At 40.9% G+C, this 18725-nt stretch overlaps 1 protein-coding gene across 3 annotated transcripts in view; it reads left to right on the top strand.

The window, feature by feature from the left end:
• ulk4 (unc-51 like kinase 4) overlaps positions 1–18725 on the top strand; it is a 91451-nt gene that overhangs the window by 14504 nt on the left and 58222 nt on the right. For all 3 annotated transcript variants that reach the window (XM_034697892.1, XM_034697891.1, XM_034697893.1), the window contains exons 18-19: positions 2505–2612; positions 9803–9886. In XM_034697892.1, the coding sequence (XP_034553783.1) occupies positions 2505–2612; positions 9803–9886 (192 nt within the window). The remainder of the gene's footprint in view (positions 1–2504; positions 2613–9802; positions 9887–18725) is intronic.

The raw sequence follows: 18725 nt of genomic DNA, 5'->3' as shown, positions 1-18725 counted from the left end.
GAGCAGTATTTTCCTCATGAGATTGTTCTCAGAACCTGCTTTATTTTTTTATCTAACATCTCAAACATTTATATTCAGTTACAAAACAGTTTTTAAATACCAACATACCTTTGCGTTATGTGTTAGACTAGTGCATGTATTTTCCTCTTTTGCTATTTCACGTACAATATGTCACATCTGCAGTGAGCCTTTACAACTGTGTTGCAATTTGATCTTGGGACTTCTCAGTAAGGAGCGAGCAGGCTCTGTTAGAAAATAAGCAAATTTAGGTGCAAAGCTGGGTGTTAGAAGATAAGAGGGTTACCCCTGACTGCAGTGCTGCCATAATGCTTTCTACGCCACTCTCTTCTCTCCCCTTTGCATAGACGAGTCTTATATTAGCTTAAAGTCATGCACTTTTTTCCTTTATAGAACCTTTAATCCCTCCACCTGTTCTCTGTAGTTTTTCGTTATACTTATGGCTGTGCCAAGGGTTGTCATAACTGCTCATGAGCACTATTTGTATGTGTCGTATTTGGGTGTTTAAGTGCAAAACCTTTGTGTTTTGTGTTGGGACGTCTCTGTATTCCCTGCAGCACCATGTGAGGGTTGTTTGTGGATGTTAATTAAATGCATATGTTCCTGTTTACTTGTGTGCATTCATTTGCATTATTTGATCTGAGAGAATGATAATAACTCTGTGTGTGTTGGTGGAGGTTGGAGGGCTGCTTTGACTCTGGCTCAGTGCACAGGGCCTCCTTTTAGCAGCCTCTGCCTGAGAGCAGCTGCATGACCAGCTCCAAAGGGGAGGGAGAGAGAAGAATGCAGATTGATAATGTTGAAGAAAACCAAGATGAGCATTATTTACAGCTCACGTGTACGACTTTGTAATATATTGCAAAATTAGTTTAGAGGTCATATACAACATACTGGCAAAATGAGGACTCCTGTGACAAACTGGTCCATCAGCATGCTCATCTGTGGCTCATCACGAGGCTACACCATAGAGCATTGGGCAGAAATAACTCCTCTAAGAAAGAGGAAGATATGTAAAGAGAGAACTCGACAAACAGACTTTTACAACTTCTCACCCTACAACAAGAAAGAGGGACAGAAGGTGAGAGACAGAGGGGGAAAGACTGTGAGAGATATGTGATACATACATAGAGGGCAGTTCAAAGCACAGTGAAAAGAAAAAAAAAGAAAAGACAAGTAGAGAGAATAACAATAGAGGAAAAGAGTGAGAACAGAGAGGGATGGAAAAATAGAAAGTGAAGAGGGAGAGATGGAGTAGAGAAGCTGAACTTGCATCAGATCACAGAGGGGGGAAGCTGGCAGTAATGCTAATGCCAGGAAGCAGCCAGCTAGGAAGCCTGTCTCTGCATACACTTAACTGTGTGTGTTTGTGTGTGTCAGTTTGGTGTGTATTTACAGGAGTGATTGAATGAGTTTGTGTACTTATGTGTTTGCATATTTTTTTACATTTAGAATACAGGTGTGCATGTATTTTGGTATGTGTGTTTGTATTTTTGTGGCTTTTAGTCATATTATTTCCAGCTGCCCAGTCCGTATCTTTGTCTTTTGGTTAGTTCACTGTCTCTCTCTGTCTCCCTCTCTGTCTCTGTCTCTTTCTGTCTTGGTCTTTGTCTCCTTCTCTCTCTTTCTCTCTATGTCTCTGTTTCTCTCTCTGTGTCTCTTTCTCTTTATGTCTCCTTCTCTCTCTCCAAACCTTTTTGACTTGTTTTTTCAGCTTTTTACATCTTTCTGTCTTCATTCAAGGCAAACACAGCCACACAAAACACAAAATCAGACATACTAAATAAAGCAAACAAAAGCCCACAACATGAAAACAAGAACATAGCAAAATAATATACTGAATCAGAGACAATTTATTGAATTATTTTGGAGTTTAAAATGTAATATCAGGCTCAAATTTGAAATGTAATTGGAATAAGGTTTAAAAATAATCTGTGATTCATTCCAGTTATAAGATGCAAAAAAGGGGAATGCAGTCATATCAAGTTCTGCACATAAATTAAGTGTTGACTCAAAGGAAATACATGAATACATTTGAAGAAGACATCTGATGTACTGATGCAGCTTATGGCTGAGTCTTGTTGCTACATGCTACAGTTTAATTTAAGGAAGAGCCAGCAGCATGAGGATAAAGAACGTCTTCATAGTGAGGGCAGACATGTTGGCTGACATGTATTCACGGCTACATATTTTAGATTATTTGTAGATGTTATCTCAATTTGTAAAAACCCTGTCGTGTTCTGAAACAACATATGGAGTTATTTACTTTTTAGCAATAAGAATACTCAAATACTTATATTTAATGTTGTTGACAACTACCCAGACAACTGTTGATGAAACTGTGGTGAATTGTCTTGTCATACATATTACGATCAATAGAGCATGAAGTCTAGTTTTAATTGTTTTTATCAGTTTGTTTGTTTATTTTCCTATTGTGATAGAAATAGCAGTGCTGATGGAACTGTGTACGTCTCTCTCATCTCTTCTAGGCTGTGTCCACATTAACAGACCTGCTGAGAGACAACCTGAAGAACTCTAAAGTAAAGCAGTTCTTGTTGCCACCACTAGGAGAGCTCCTTTACCTCATCGCCTCTCAGGTACAGTCTGCATAACTGAAGCCAAAAGAAAGACACGGATATTGAGCATGCTGCAGTCATTCACAATATATAGATTCACATATGTGTTGATCTGCATTTATATAAAGAGACATATAGATGCTGATCAGCTGGAGTTGTGTTGTGTGGCTTCATGTTCAACTAAGTTTGTTCCTATCACAGAGTCAGGGGTGTTGACCAACACCAGACTGTGTTTACACTAACACACAGAAGGGATTGTGAGATCTTTGCTTGATCTGACAGTCTGTTGGGTTTGAATCATCACTCGACTTGTAAACTGACAACAAGACATGAGTGTTGAAAAATGTCTGGGCGTCTTAAGCTACTGATTATCTGGGCATGTTGCTGTTGTCTGGGACGGGAAGTGTGTGAGGTTAATTGATTCAATCTCAAATAAATACTGTCACACTAATCAGCTGATGGAGGAAAAGAAAAGTCATTCAATCTGTTAGTTTAAATGTTATTATTAGAAGTAATGGACTACTCATCCAGCTTGTAACTACCACAGAGAGTTGTAGGCTCTCAAGCTGTCCCAATTTTGTGTTTGCTATGCATAATATGAGCAAACAACACTTGAGACAAACTGGCTCGTAGTGTCACATTAATGTAGTGAGCACCTCTAGACTGTCAGAAGGCACTAAAGAGATCACTGTTTACATGTGGATGGTTAAAGTAATCTCTCAGCAAAAAACTTTTCCCTATTCTCAACCCTGAAGTAAATAATGTATCATCACTCCTTCCTTTTGTAATTGTACGTCAAAATGAATCGAACACAAAACTTATGTCAGATGTAAGGAAGATCAAGTCGTTCTCTTATTATTCAGACCAGATAAAGACGGATCTGAAGTGAAATGAACAAAACCGTGTGCTCTGCCATTAGGTAATGGAGTTTAATTTAAATGCTGACTAAATTGAATTTAAAGCAAATTGACCCCCGGACCTGAAAATTACGAGAGAGGGAGCGGAGGAGCCCTCATTTGACTTCATTGGAATAGGTGATCCCAATTTATTTCCGGTTAACCTCAATCTAGCCAGCCAAGTAGATTAAGTGTAAGATTTTTATTTACACGACTGATGGATAACCTTCAAAAATCAATCACCTCGCCTGATTACACTTATTACTCTCCTGGAGCCACGGAAAATCTCATCAGTGTCCTGGAGAAGCTCTTAAGAAATCGACTTTTCAGCTCCTACAAGAGCGAGTGTTTTTCCTCTGAGGCCAGTGTGTTCTGAACAAAAATAACACAATAATGAACTGTTTTTTTTTTTCATCTCTCAGGGATCTATGTCAGCTGTTAAACAGCACTAATGTCGATATTTGTTTGTAATGGTTAAAATCATACATCCAAAAAGCTTTTTTAAGATTTTGAACTTTTTTCTTTTTTGGGGCCACCCATGAATATATTTATAATCTCGAAGAAGTGTAATGCAGACAGTGTAGTCAGAACAACATAAAATAGCTTGAAAACCACTCAAAGTTCCAGCCTTTCCCTTTGCTCCTGGCTACATAAGCTCAACATACTCTAACACTTGAAGGTCTACCCAAAAAGTCCACAGTGCACCGGGCATTGTGCTGTGCAACCTGTACAGGAAGCTGAAACTGAGCCACAGAGGAGCTGTTTTTGCTTGAGCTGTTCAGTGCAGGGTTCCCACATGTCCTGGAAAACCTGGAAAACCTGGAAAACAGTTGACCAGTTTTCCAGTACTGGAAAACACCTGGAAAATGGGAGAAAAAGTCGAATGTCCTGGAAGATCACATATAGTCCTGGGAAATTATTTCAACATGGCTGCGTTTGACCTGACCCTATTAACAAAACACATCCCCATTCATTGAAAGTTGAGTGCACGCTGTGCTGGAAAAGACAGCGACACTGTGCAACTTTTTTCACATTTTTTCTCCTTCACTTCATAATCATGCATTCACAGAAAACGGGGGTATATTGTTTATGTTTTATGGAACATTTGGCTCAATTACCGTACTCTCGCTCAGTTGTTCTCAAAGTGGGGTCCTGGGACCCCTGGGGGTCTGCGAACCATAGCTTGGGGGTCCGTGAAATAATTTGAATACATTTCTAATAAATTATAAAATTGTGCTGTGTCATTATAAAACAGCATATACACCATTGTTACCATTGATACCATTTGGTGACTCAAAGGGATATGTGAGTCTTGTTACTGTTAATTTTATGAAAGCGTTTAAGATCAATTATCAATTACTTAAATGCTGTCATGTTGAGTCCACAAGGAATGAAATGACCCTCTGTTTTAAAGAATACAAGTGGTATTTACTTGATTCAAATTGAAGTGTTATCTGTTTATCACTAGGGTACAGGTCTGAAGTATTTACATTGATACGTTTTACAATACAAATAGTTCCAAGGGCAACTAAGAGTGTAAATGGTAGTAAGCATGTGCTTTAGTGATGGGAAGTTGGGCTCTTTTCAGAGAGCCGGCTCTTTTGACTCGGCCCCCAAAGAAGAGCCGGCTCTTTTGACTCGGCCCCCAAAGAAGAGCCGGCTCTTTCGACTCCCAAACGGCTCTCAATTTAGGATCTTTTGTAGCGGTTTATTTTACCTGAACTTTGCAAAAACTAATGGTTTGTGTTGAAACCCCTTTTACGTACGGTGATTTTATGAGAAGACTTATAATTGCCTCATTTGTGTGTATTTATTCTATTAAAAAACATTCTCACCCTGATCCTAGGGTTATGATTAGGGTTAGGGTTGTGATTAGGGTTAGAGTTGTGATAAGGGTTAGGGTTGGGGTTAGGGTTGTGATTAGGGTTAGGAATAGGGTTAAGGTTATGATTAGTGTTAGGGTTGTGATTAGGGTCAGGGTTGTGATTAGGGATAGGGTTAGGGTTAGAGTTGTGATAAGGGTTAGGGTTGGGGTTAGGGTTAGGGTTAAGGTTGTGATTAGAGTTAGGGTTGTGATTAGGGTTAGGGTTGTGATTAGGGTTAGGGTTATAGTTGTGATTAGGGTTAGGGTTGTGATTAGGGATAGGGTTATAGTTGTGATTAGGGTTAAGGTTGTGATTAGGGATAGGGTTATAGTTGTGATTAGGGTTAGGGTTGTGATTAGGGATAGGGTTATGGTTAGGGTTAGGGTTATGATTAGGGTTACAGTTAGAGTTATGATTATGATTAGGGTTAGGGTTAGGGTTAGGTTTAGGGTTAGGATTATGATTATGATTAGGGTTTTGGTTATGATTATGATTAGGGTTAGGGTTAGGATTAGGGTTAGGGTTAGGATTAGGGTTAGGGTTAGGGTTAGGATTAGGGTTATGGTGAGGGTTAGGGTTATGATTAGGGTTAGGATTAGGGTTAGGGTTAGGTTTAGGGTTAGGATTATGATTATGATTAGGGTTAGGGTTATGGTTATGATTAGGGTTAGGGTTAGGGTTAGGATTAGGGTTAGGTTTAGAACCAGAACTAAACTTAAGCATACAGAACCAGAACCAAACTCATGCAAACAGAACCAGAATCAAACTCAACCAGAACGTAACCAGAACGTAACCAGAACGTAACCAGAACGTAACCAGAACCGAGCCGAATCGAACCAGAACTGGATCAGAACCGAACCAGACCCGAACCAGAACCATACCAGAACTGAACCAGAACCAAACCGGAACCAAACCAGAACTGAACCAGAACCGAACCAGAACCGTACCAGAACCGAACCTGACCCGAACCAGAACCGTACCAGAACTGACCCAGAACCGAACCGGAACCGAACCAGAACCCAACCAGAACTGAACCAGAAAAGAACAAGGACCGAACCAGAACCGAACCAGAACCATACCGGAATGTAACAGAACCGAACCAGACTTGAACCAGAATCGAACCAGAACAGAACAGAACCAGAACCATACCAGAACCATACCAGAACCATACCAGAACCGAACCAGAACCGAACCAGAACCAAACCCAAGCAAACAGAACCAGAACCAACTCAGGTAAACAGAACCAGAACCAAACTGGAGCAAACATTATTGATGTCCTCAGGTTGGCATTGAGAAAAATCAGATGACTCAGTTTGGATGGGCTGATCCGATTTCTCCTCTCAGTGAGTTTTTGCCCGGTCTTCAAGAAGACTCTCTCTGAAAGAACAGATGAAGCCACGATACACAGCCTCCCCTCCATCACCTGTATCCTATATCCTCACATATGATTGGCCACATGGCCGCCATGCTGACCAATCAAAACAAAGTTCTGCTGTGAGCAGAGCTGGGACTGAGTACTGTGAGAGCTAAGCAGGGAAATGAAAAAACTGGGAGCCGTCTCTCCGTCGATGTGAGCCGGCTCTTCTGATTCACTATAAAGCATCGGCTCTCAGAGCCACAGCTTTTGATCATGACACATCACTAATGTGCTTAATCTGTGTTACAATTATGAGGGGGCCATGGACAATTTTTCTCACCTGTAAGGGGCCCCTGGCCCCAAAAAGTTTGACCTCTTTTACAAGGGTGACCTGACCAAGAGGTCAGCAGCACACGTCAAAATAAATAGGACAGTTCAATATACAGACGGTGTGTAGAAACAATCAATGATTTAAAAGTGCAACTAATTTTCAAATAAAGTGCAATTTGTGATCACAAAACAGCATTTTTTAAAAACAGGCACTGTTCTGTGGTCTGTCTTTCTTTTAAGATGGAGCCAAAGGCGTAAAGTAAAATAAAATCAGACAATTTCCAGTCCTTCTGGAGTTTATTCCAAGCAGTAGGAGCAGCAAAACTAAACGCTGTCTTACCAAACTCTGTCCGAACACGGGGAACAGACATTTGTTAGATGTCGGAAGAACACAAGGCATAGTGTCTTTTAGATCTTTGTAGATACACACAGAAATAAGTAGGGACCAAGCCAGTTAGAGATGAATAAATCAGACGTAGCCAATGTGTATGCCTGCGTACACTCAAGGATGGCCAGTCAGCTTTGACACAAAGTTTGCAGTGATGAGTGAGGCGTGTGCCACCCGTGATGAACCTCAGAGCACAGTGATGCACACTATTTAAGGACTGCAAACATTTAGCTGAGGCTCCCAAATACAAAAACATCACCAGAATCTATCAGATAATAATAATAATAAAAATAATAATGTGTAGACCCCACTCCCAACAGGTCAGGGTTGTTTTGGCCTTGCATTGCTCTGTAGTCCAGGTCTGATGCTCACGTACCCATTGTAGGCGCAGAAGGCAGTGGACAGGAGCCACATGGGCACCCTGACTGGTCTGTGGCTATGCAGCCCTTTACACAAAAATCTACAAACACTGTGTTCTGATACCTTTTTATCAGAGCTAGCATTAACTTTTCAGCAGTCTGAGTTCCACTTGGTCTTCTGCAGCACCGGGCCACACAGGCCATGACCCTGTCGCAGGGCATGTGCCATTTTTCCTGCTTCAAACACATCAACTTTGAAAAAATGTTCACCTGCTGCCTAAAAAATAAGTCAGTTTGTTCACTTCACCTGTCAGTGGTCATAATGTTATGGCAGATCGTTGTATAATTAAAGATGCTTTCACCTTTTTAAAGTTATCTTGGACTTGCCCGTTACTTTATTATTGATGATGCAAAAATATGTTAAGAAATGTGTTAATATATAGCCACGTAGTCTCTTCATATTCCGGCTGCTTTAATGACAGTTTAGTGACATTAAAGTGAGAGCTCTGAAAACGGGTTTCTTATGCAACACGATGGCAGAGACAAGTTTTAGGTTATTAGGATTGAGTGTTGGATATAAACAATGCACACCTATTTGTGTTTTTTCTGTTGATACTAATGATTTACACCAGTTTTATTGCTCTGTGGGTTTCTCATCTGATTTGAAAAACCCAATAGTAATTTGTTGTTCTAATGCCTCCTGGTGGACTGGCCAGTCTACCATTTAGTGGGTTCCTGTTCAGAGTCTCAGGTTGGATATAACTTACAAACAAGACAAACAGAATGGAAACTTTATAAGGCTTTCAACGTATAGCTTCAAGGTACAAACCAAAAGTTAACAAAGCAATTTGAATATGAAAATTACTGATGGGTATAGTGAAAATGTTTCCTTAAGTAGTACTTTATTAAATTCTCTCAGGCTTCGTTGGCAGCACATCCCGTAGAAACTCTTGATCAACATCAGTGTGAGCTGCTATCATCATTCCGAGCGCAGGGTGTGAATTAATCCTGTCGGATGGAATCACTCACATATTTAATGGCAAAGAAAATGTATTTTTGAGAAAAGTGGAACAGCCCTTTAAGTGTCCCCAGGCAAAATCATCTGCCTTGCTGCTCTCTCTCTCTGCAGCACCAGTCAATGACAACGATTAGCTACAGCCTCCAGTGCTGACTCTTTCCTCAAGGTTAGATGTAGCCTAGAGCCTGAAAAAGTAGCAGACGAATCAGCAGTGTTTCATGAAAATGAAATCAAATATTAGTTGAAATAATGTGACTTTTGTGGAATGTAAGACTGTGCTGCCATAACTGTGTGTTTTGTATTAAGCTTTACAAGAAGTACAGATATTTACAGTTATATGAGGAGTAGAACAATAAGTTGATGAAGCCTTTCCTAACCAACCAGTTAAGTAACTTTTGATTATCAAGCAATACTTTTGTCTCTTATTGTGGTGGGCAATTTCAGTGATTTAAAAAGTGTATGACCGTTTCAGGATTATTAGTTAAGAGATAGAATTGTAGTTTATAGATTAATTATTTATACAAATACTTATTAAAGTTTGTGGTTTTTATATTAACTTTTTAAACTTTCATGAGTATGGTAAGAGTTCATTATTTTGCTTTCCATAATTATTTAAAAAAAGACTGTGACGTACTCCAAATGACAACTCAAATAATCAAATTAATTCAAGTATTTTTGTTATGCTGCCCCATGCTCTGATTCTCAGTAAAATACATATTTGGATGAATAAATAAACTTGATTTTAAGTGGTTTAGAAAGCAAGCTCTCAGAGGGACATGCTAACCAACTAATCAAGATGTCATGGCTCCTCATTCCTCTTCTCCCCTCCTGACTGGGCCCTTTCCTGCCCTACTCACTGCTCTCCTCTCACATCTCCTCCACATTATCTCTGCCTGCTTCTCACTCCTGCTCTGCTCCTCCACTGCCCTCACTCCCCCATCCGTACCCCCACATCCTCTCACCCCTATCTCCCTGTCTTTTCTATGTCTCTCTATCAGGAGGAGAAGAGAGGCTCCCCAGAGGGACTGTGGTTCGTTCCCGCTGCCGCCTACACTGGCTTAATGAGGAGCCTGCGGGAAGGGGTGAGTGTCTCTGTGTATGTCTGCGTGTGTCTGTTTTTTGTGTCTGTGCCTGTGTAGCTGTGACTAAGTCTCTCTCACAGTGTGCGCCTGCAAGTGTGTGTGTGTGTGCGTGTGCGTGTGTGTGTGTTTGTGTGTGGCAGGGGATCCCTGTGAACAGTAATGATGAGGCAGCTGTGGGGGCCTAAAGCGTTGTTTTCCAGCTGCAAGTCAAGGGCATGCAGAGCAGTCACACACACATGCACGCACGCACACTTTTACCTGCATCAAACACAACCCTTTACTGCTCAGCAGCCTGACCTCAGCAGCAATTAGGGCCCTCCAGACACACAGATACAGTAGATGGAGCAGAAACACAAGCAAAAATATAGAGAACTCTCTCCATTTCTGCTCTTCTCACTTTCTTTGTTTCTCCTCTATATTTCTAATTAATTATAATTTCCCTGTCACAAAAATGATAAATTACGACTCTAGATGATACAATTGCAAGTAAAATGACTCGCATATATCTCCAGATATAAAACTGTGTTCTAGATTATGTATCATTGTCACAATATGTTGTGACTGTTGACCTGGTCTGATGAGGGATTGACTTTAGCAATAACTTCACTGCATTATGCACTCTAGACATCATATGTGGAAGTTATGGGAGGCTTTAAGAGTGGCTCCACCTGTTGTAAAGGCTTTGCTTGTATTTGCATTAAATTGAGCAAGTGCCTATATGCTCACTGAATGATAATTATAGTGGCTGGCCATCACTGCCGAACAGGACTAATTCTGTTGGAGGTGAGACTAATGGATGCAGTGAACAGGTAGAAAGCGAGGAGGAGACGGGTGGATGTTGTTTTGTCTCTCACAGTTAGAGGGGGTCTCACTGTGGCGGCCAACTAGCAGAATGAATATAGATGAAACTCTGCACACTTGTCAGCTAGTACCTACTGTTGCTTCATTACCACTGGGAGTGTAAAGGTGGGGGGTGGGTGTAGATGAACAGAGGTGGGGTGTGTGTGACAGGAGCATAGTGAGGGGCTGTGGGGAGGAGAGGGGAGGTTGACTTATTTATCATTATTGAGCTGTGAGAGGAGGCTGACGGAAACACACACACACACACACACACCACCACCACACACCACATACAGCCTTGGGGACCAGACACTCATCCCTAGGCCCCCCCCCACCCCCTTTCGTTTTTTGCTTCCTGACTGGCTGTTTATTCCTGTGGATGCATAAGTTTATTTTTTATTATGTTAGAACTGCACCTAGCTGTCTAAACAGTTTTACTTTGTGCCATGGAAATTACACTTTCTGGAGTTAAAACGGTGGTCACACTAAACCACATCATATTGTAATTTCACAGACATCTGTATGGTTGTTTATATCCATGTCATATGGTTACCTCCAGTAAAATATAGTAAAGTCATTTCTAATGCTAAAACACCATAACCAACATTTGTAGGCCAGTACAGAAATAAGGGAAACAATCTTTGTCCTGGTCAGTTTCAGGTCTTTGTTGATCAGCTCAGTGTTTTTGATTCATGAAGTCACAGAGAAAGTTTTCAGACAGAAGAAGATACAATACAGCTGCATCTCAAAAACTTGCAATATCATAGTTTATACTTCAACAATGTGAACTTTCACATATTCTATATTCATTGCATGTCATTTTTATGAATTCGGCTTAAACCTCATGATAATTCAGAAATGTTGAAAATCTGAAAAGTACGTTCATGTGTTCACTCTGCTGGGGTCTTATTGAAGCCCAGGCAGCTCTGATCGCAGCTTCAGCTGGTCTTTATTTTTGGGTTGCGTGTTCCTCATCTTCCTCTTGACACGTCACGCCGACCCTCTATGGCAGGGTTTCCCAAAGTGTGGGTCGGGACCCTCTGGGGGGTCAGGAGACACAAATGGAGGGTCGTGAGATGTCTTCCAGAGTTTTCTTTTTTTTTTTAAGTTATTTAAAAATAGTTCATTTTACACATTATAGTAAAAAATATCATCAAAAATAGTAGCTAACCTTTAAATAAAACCTTCAAAATAGAAAATGTAATGAGTTTTCTGCCTTTCTTTGTTTCCAGATGACTCCTAAGTTTAGTGTTAGTGATCAGTTAATTATCAAAAGCATCAGTAGCAGCAGGTTAATTCATAACAGCACAGGAAACACAGACTTTTGCTCATGGAGGTAGGCTCATTTTCTGCAGACCAGCTAAATGAAGCCACATTAAATCACTTTGGGGGACAGTGGGGGTTCCGAGTCTTTGGCACCTATATTTTGGGGGTCACCGGCTGAAAAGTTTGGGAACCCCTGTTCTATGGGGTTCAGGTCAGGCCAGTTTGGGCAGGTGCTGAGTCCTGCTGGAGAAGGACATTTTCACGATATTCAAATTTTTGTCATGCACATGTATGTCTGTTGGATAAACCGTGTTACTAGAAACCTGCAACTTGGATGAGAATCTGGCTAGCTTATGCAAGCATGTTCCCTGCAGTCTGTTATGTTAATACTGAGCTTGCCTATCACCTTTACTTAAGCACTTGCCCCCCAGCTAGTCACTGAATCACCAAACTTCCAGCAACACCCATTATACAAGGATGTGCAAATGAATTTCTCTGTGCCACTTTCTGCTCTGAGCGGGCCTTCACTCATCAAACATGAACAGCTGTGATAAGCCTCCCAAAGGGCAGCTAATGCATTCTGCTTCCCTTTGTTTTCCCCTCTCCCTTGATAATAACTGGGGGGAATGAGACGAGAATTTAGCTTAAAACATGGAGTTTTTGTTACATTTTGAATTAACATAAAACAGCACTCGTGCATATTGAGACTCGAAGATAAATCTTGTTCCTCAATTTTTTGAAAAGTTACCCATAAATATGTTTAATACAGGAAGATTGCTGTTTTCTAAAAAAATTCAAGACATAAAAAGCTTTATGTTATGTTTGTAGAATTGATGTTCCAATAATTTATGGAGTATTGCAGTAATAATTAGTTACTTAAATTAAAGCTGGGGTTGGTAGTCAGATTTAGATCCACTTTGTGTTATACTGGTTAAAATGATCTTTATATCCTGATGGTAATCAATACATAATGTGTTCTTAAAAAAGAGTGAAAAAAACCTGCTATTTACAGCCAGAGTAAACCTGGGAAAACACCAACCAATCCCTGCCATCAGGCCAGAGGAAATGCTACATTCAAATTCATACTAGTTTTCTGTGACTACCAACCCTAGCTTTAAACAATAATTTTACATTTCATAAAAGCAGCTTAAAAATGCATTTTTTAAGCTAACTAGATCAAATGGGAACTCAAACGTAACTCAACTCTAAACAATGCAGAAGCATCAATTGCCTTTATCATTTGCTCTTAACCTTGAGGTGAAACTTAATTTTAGTTTACTGTGAAGGATGTATAGTTGTATGACGTTTACTTTGCTGTGTTCCTGTGCGGTTCTGAAGATTTAGGAGCAAAGTGAGATTCACAATAAAAAATGTTCTCTTAAAGCTGGGGTTGGTAGTCTCGGAAAACTAGCATGAATTTGAATGTAGCTTTTCCTCAGGACTCCGTCTAACCCCTCCCCTCAGAGCTCAGAGCTCCTCCAAAACGCCCCCCCCCCCCGCTCACATGCACGAGTGCCGCTGACTTGCGAACATATGATGGTGACTGATTCAAAAGCGGTCCTCATCAAAACATTATCATAGTGAAAGTTAAAAACACAAACAAACATGGCTGCTGTTAGCACTCACAACTGTCATGCTAGCATTATCCAGTTGTACCGGTGACACGATATCAGGAGAAAAGTTATAACACATGTAATACTGTAACAACTCTACTGTTTGTTAAAGGTGTTCAGTGTAGAGGTTCTTAATTCCTACAGTGTTGACGGTTTTTCATTCATTCAAACTTTGATTGTTGTTTTGTTGGTTGTCGTGATCACGGCCGACAGTGATCGGTTATTAAAACTCAACATGTTCACGAATCGGCTCATCATCCCTACAGCGTCCGGGCGGACGCAACAACATCTACATTTCTGTAGGACTTACTAAATGTCATTTATTCTTCTGCTTGTCAGAGCCCCGTGGTGAGAGCTTTTTAGACTCTGATCCGGACTACAGTCCTGAGCAAAGCACCTCATCGGGTCAGAGGGGACAGGCCCGAGGTCGAGCGAGAGGGGCAGTCAATAGAGTCAGGGGAAGCAGAGGCAGGAGACGGAGAGTGCACGCCGGGGAAATGTACGCGCAGGAGGCGGGCAGAACAGCAGGACAGGATTTGAATGGTTTAAAATTTTGGCACCCAAAAAACGGTGATTGGTTGGTGTTTTCCCAGGTTTACTCCGGCTGTAGACAGCAGCTTTTTTTGGTTCTTTTTTAAGAACACATTATGTATTGATTGCCATCAGGACATAAAGATCATTTTAACCACTATAACAAAAAGTGTATCTAAATCTGATTACCAACCCCAGCTTTAAATGGCATACTTGCAAATTTGGCAAGTGACTGTTCTTGGCTGATCAATACAATTAATTCTAGAAACTACAGTATCTGATTTGATGTTTGGCCAGCTGGATTGTTGTTACTGTGGGTTTATTGCTTCAGTGTTGTCTCTGATATTAAGTCATGCCGCTCCTGTGTAGTGTTGTCTGGAGAGAGAGATAGTCTTCCAATATGCTAAATGTAAATCCAGTGCCACTCACTGTTTATTGCATGACAGCATTGAGATACAGCGCCAAGACCCTGTCTAATGCGCTCCAGGCAGTATGGTTTTGATGCATTTCCTGACCCCCTGGATCACCCCAGCCCTCTCCGCTGTTGTTGAGAGTCTTCCTGATTTACAAGTAAAGCACTGGAGAGAGGGATGGAGATCGTTGTACAAGACATAGGGGTCGACTAGGGAGGTGCAGAGCCAAAGCAAATGTGGGGCTTTTACCAGTGAAGAGGGGGATAGTGGGGGATGGCAGAGAGTGACAGAGAGGAAGAGAGAGAATGATCAGTGTAGTGGGAGGGGGAGAGGAGATGGCAGAGAGTCAGAAAGGGAAAGAGAGAGTTGTACTTGGAGAGGGGGATTGGATGGCATGGAGTGAAAGGCAGGTTTCCAGGCCAGACTTGAGCTGCAGGAAATTATTTATGAGCCTGAACAAGATGATGCTTCTGCTGCCTATGATGAAAAATCTGTGTGTGTGTGTGTGTGTGTGTGTGTGTGTGTGTGTGTGTGTGTGTGTGTGTGTGTGTGTGTGTGTGTGTGTGTGTGTGTGTGTGTGTGTGTGTGTGTGTGTGTGAGAGAGAGTGTGTGTGTGTGTGAACAGTATTACAGTGATAGAAGCCAGGGGGCAGAAAGCAGAAACCCCCCTTACACACCCATACATATACACACACACACACGCACACCAGACGCACACACACACATGCAGGCACACGGCGTGGGTGAGTCTATTAATGATTTATCACTATCTTCCACAAAGGAGAGGAGAACAGAGGGGGACTCTCTAAGACAGTCACAGGTCTTACCCTTGTGTCTCAAACATAAGATGACCACTACGTGTCGATGCACACACCCAGGCACACAAACACACACACACACACACACACACACACACACACTCTCTCACACACACACACACACACACACAACGGGTGCAAGTACCAAACTATGACGTATTGATTAGCAAATTTTCTTAAGATGAAAGTAACTGTCTTTTTTCCTAAAGCAGAGATGATGATGATGATGAAGACCATTTCAATCTATGTACCTTCTTGTTTACCTCCTGGTTTCTCCTCCTGTTCCCTTTTATATCAGCACATCCTTCTTAATGTCAGGTTATGTGTCATCAGTGCCTCGTGTCTCTTTTCAGGCAGTATTCCTGTCTTTACCTACCTGGACTTTACACTTCTACTTGTTGCTTTTTTCTGCTGCTTTGTCCACATGTCTCCCCTTCACGCCTTACTGTCTGTCTGTTAGCTAGTTAATCAGACAGTCTGTCTCTCTCTCTTTGACTGTGGCTCTTAGTGGTTTTAGATGTGCTGTGTGAGGCTGATAGATGGTGTCTGTGTTTCTGCCATAGGGGCTCATTCAAAACCAGGTGCACTGGCTTCTAAAGGACGTTAATTACAGAGGGAAACCACATCAGACATGTGAACACACGCACTTGTGCACACACAGTCATTCACACAAATCCTGCATCAAGTCATGTGATGTAGTTTTCTGATGTATTTCTCTTTCTACTTGAGACTCAGAGGCCAGGTGCGAACATGTTTGTATATAAAACTAATCTACTGATCGACACTTGAAGACAGGATTTCATTGTTCAGTACCTGCAGCCTTTCAACTCCTTTCATCTGTAAACTGAGGTTTTTCCAACTCTTTTTAGCCAGGGGTTCAACGTGCATAAATCATATCTGTCAGCCCTGCTATAAAGAACAAGGAGATTTTTAATATTTCCGATTTACCAGGAAATGAGTTTGTCCTGTTGAGGCTTGAGAAAAGGAAAGAAGGAAAAACCTGTAAAAGCTGTTAAAAACAAGTCGGACAAATAAAGGCAGCTATATGTGTCCTATTTTTTATATTTTGGAGTTGTTAATATTTAGCAGGAAACTATTGAATACATGTTTTGCCAGAGTATCAGAACAATGTTTCTTGGTCTTGAATTAGGGTTCCCACTCAGAAGTCAAAATGAGATGGTTCAAGTGAGGGTGTTTGAAAATGGGTGTTTCAGCTGCCTATAAAAGATCTGTAAGACTGAACTTAATTACAAATTACAAGTCCCTAAATACTGTTTCAAAAAATGTACATCACAATCAAGTTTTTGTTTAATTATAATGATTGAATACAGGACAGCTCTCAGCTCCCACAAGCTATAGTCTTGTGAGAAAAGATTACTTTGAGTACAGACAGTATGTAGAAACAATTAATCATTTAAAATTGCAACTAATTTGCAAATAAAGTGCAATTTGTGATCATCGACGGCATCAAGTGAAATAAAATCTGACAATTTCAAGTCCTTCTGGAGTTTATTCCAAGCAGTAGGAGCAGCAAAACTAAACGCTCCTTTACACAACTCTGTCCGAACACGGGGAACACACATTTGTTAGATGTCGGAAGAACACAAGGCATAGTGTCTTTTAGATCTTTGTAGATACACACAGAAATAAGTTGGGACCAAGCCAGTTAGAGATTAATAAATCAGACGTAGCCAATGTGTATGCCTGCGTACACTCAAGGATGGCCAGTCAGCTTTGACACAAAGTTTGCAGTGATGAGTGAGGCGTGTGCCACCCGTGATGAACCTCAGAGCACAGTGATGCACACTATTTAAGGACTGCAAACATTTAGCTGAGGCTCCCAAATACAAAAACATCACCAGAATCTATCAGAGGCAGAAAAGTTGTAGATCCGAGAAGCGTCCTTGCTCTGAGGGAGGGGATTATAGAATTGAAATTCATGTAAAATGACAGATCTGTCATTATTTACCTTTAAAAGTGGCAAAGTCTGTGTGTCAAGTTTAAACAGTCTTGGATGGCCTTCAGCGAAATCATCCTGCCATGCTATGAATAATATGTCTGTAATTTCTATATGATTGACTTTGTTTAAATGAGAGGTTGAAGTAGGACACTGAGTGTGTTACAGTAAGTGTGTCTCTTGGATGAACTTTTTCTCCAACTAGGAGAAACTATAATGAGAATAATGTACTCTACCTCAGTCTCCTCCATTTTTCTATCTTCATCATAATGATGGAGTCTATTTCCTCAGCTACTTATTTCTCACCACATGTAAGGAAATCTCCCTCACCCATCCCTCTCTCTTTTTCCCTTTCTTTTAGTCTTCCCTATTTTGCTTTCTCTGTGTAGTTCCTGGCAGGGCTACAGTCTATTAAACACACAGACAGCGGGTGCTCCCCCGTGGGCTCATTAGTGAGCTGGCCCACGCAGCATGGGGAATGCTGGAACAGACCATTCTGCTGATTCCCGGAGGGGTGCCGGAGGATTCATTATGTTGTCGTGCTACGCAGTCCCTTGGTGTTGAATGCACAATATGAGGTGTTATATTGGATTAATAGATATGCTATTTAAGCACTTATGATTCAAGTCCCCCTGAGGCGTTGTATAGGGAGTGTGCTTCATATTTATATCAAATGTTAAATGGCCAGGCATCATACAAAGCCTGACCATTGGTTCAATGTGAAAGTCAGAGATGCATCCTTTCCTTCGTTACAAAAACCAAGATTTTATATTTCACTTTGAAAAGGTTCACTTTATTTTATTCTCTTATTTAAGAGTCGTTTTCTGCTGTTATTGTATAGTGCACGTTTGGAGACAGATGGGATTAAGGTTAGTCTTGTTTTGAAATGTAATAGGGAGCATGATAAAAACACAGGCTTTAACATGTGAACTGTCTGTGCTTCTGACTAAACAGCTGCAGTCAGTCTGGAGAAATGTGGATATTACTAAATGTATCTGGTCAGTTTTCAATACAGAAGTCTATCCAGATAAATAACAATGTTACAATAACACTTTGAAACCATTCCTTCAGTGCAACTTACATCCTTTATCAATTTATATATTCTCCATACTGCCGTTGTGATAGAGTTCTTGAGGAGCATAAAGACATAAAACACAAGTGGTTTATTTTATGTGTAAAACTGAGCCTGTTTGAGGAGCACACAGATGGGCTAAATAAAAGAGGTATTTCTTTAAATATTTTAACATTTCACTATAGAATCAATGCCGTGAATCAGCTGTGTGTTATGATACTTGTAGGTTGTTTTTGAGCTTAACAGAGTGAGCTTGCCACAGATTTGTAATGCAGTATTGTTGTCATTGTTGGAGTTTGCTTTGAGTTTGACATTCATTTGCACAGTGT

This window comes from Notolabrus celidotus, chromosome 12, assembly GCF_009762535.1.
Source record: "Notolabrus celidotus isolate fNotCel1 chromosome 12, fNotCel1.pri, whole genome shotgun sequence".
Taxonomy (NCBI): domain Eukaryota; kingdom Metazoa; phylum Chordata; class Actinopteri; order Labriformes; family Labridae; genus Notolabrus; species Notolabrus celidotus.
Note: the sequence above shows the minus strand (reverse complement) of the source record. Positions and strands in the feature narration are given on the sequence as shown.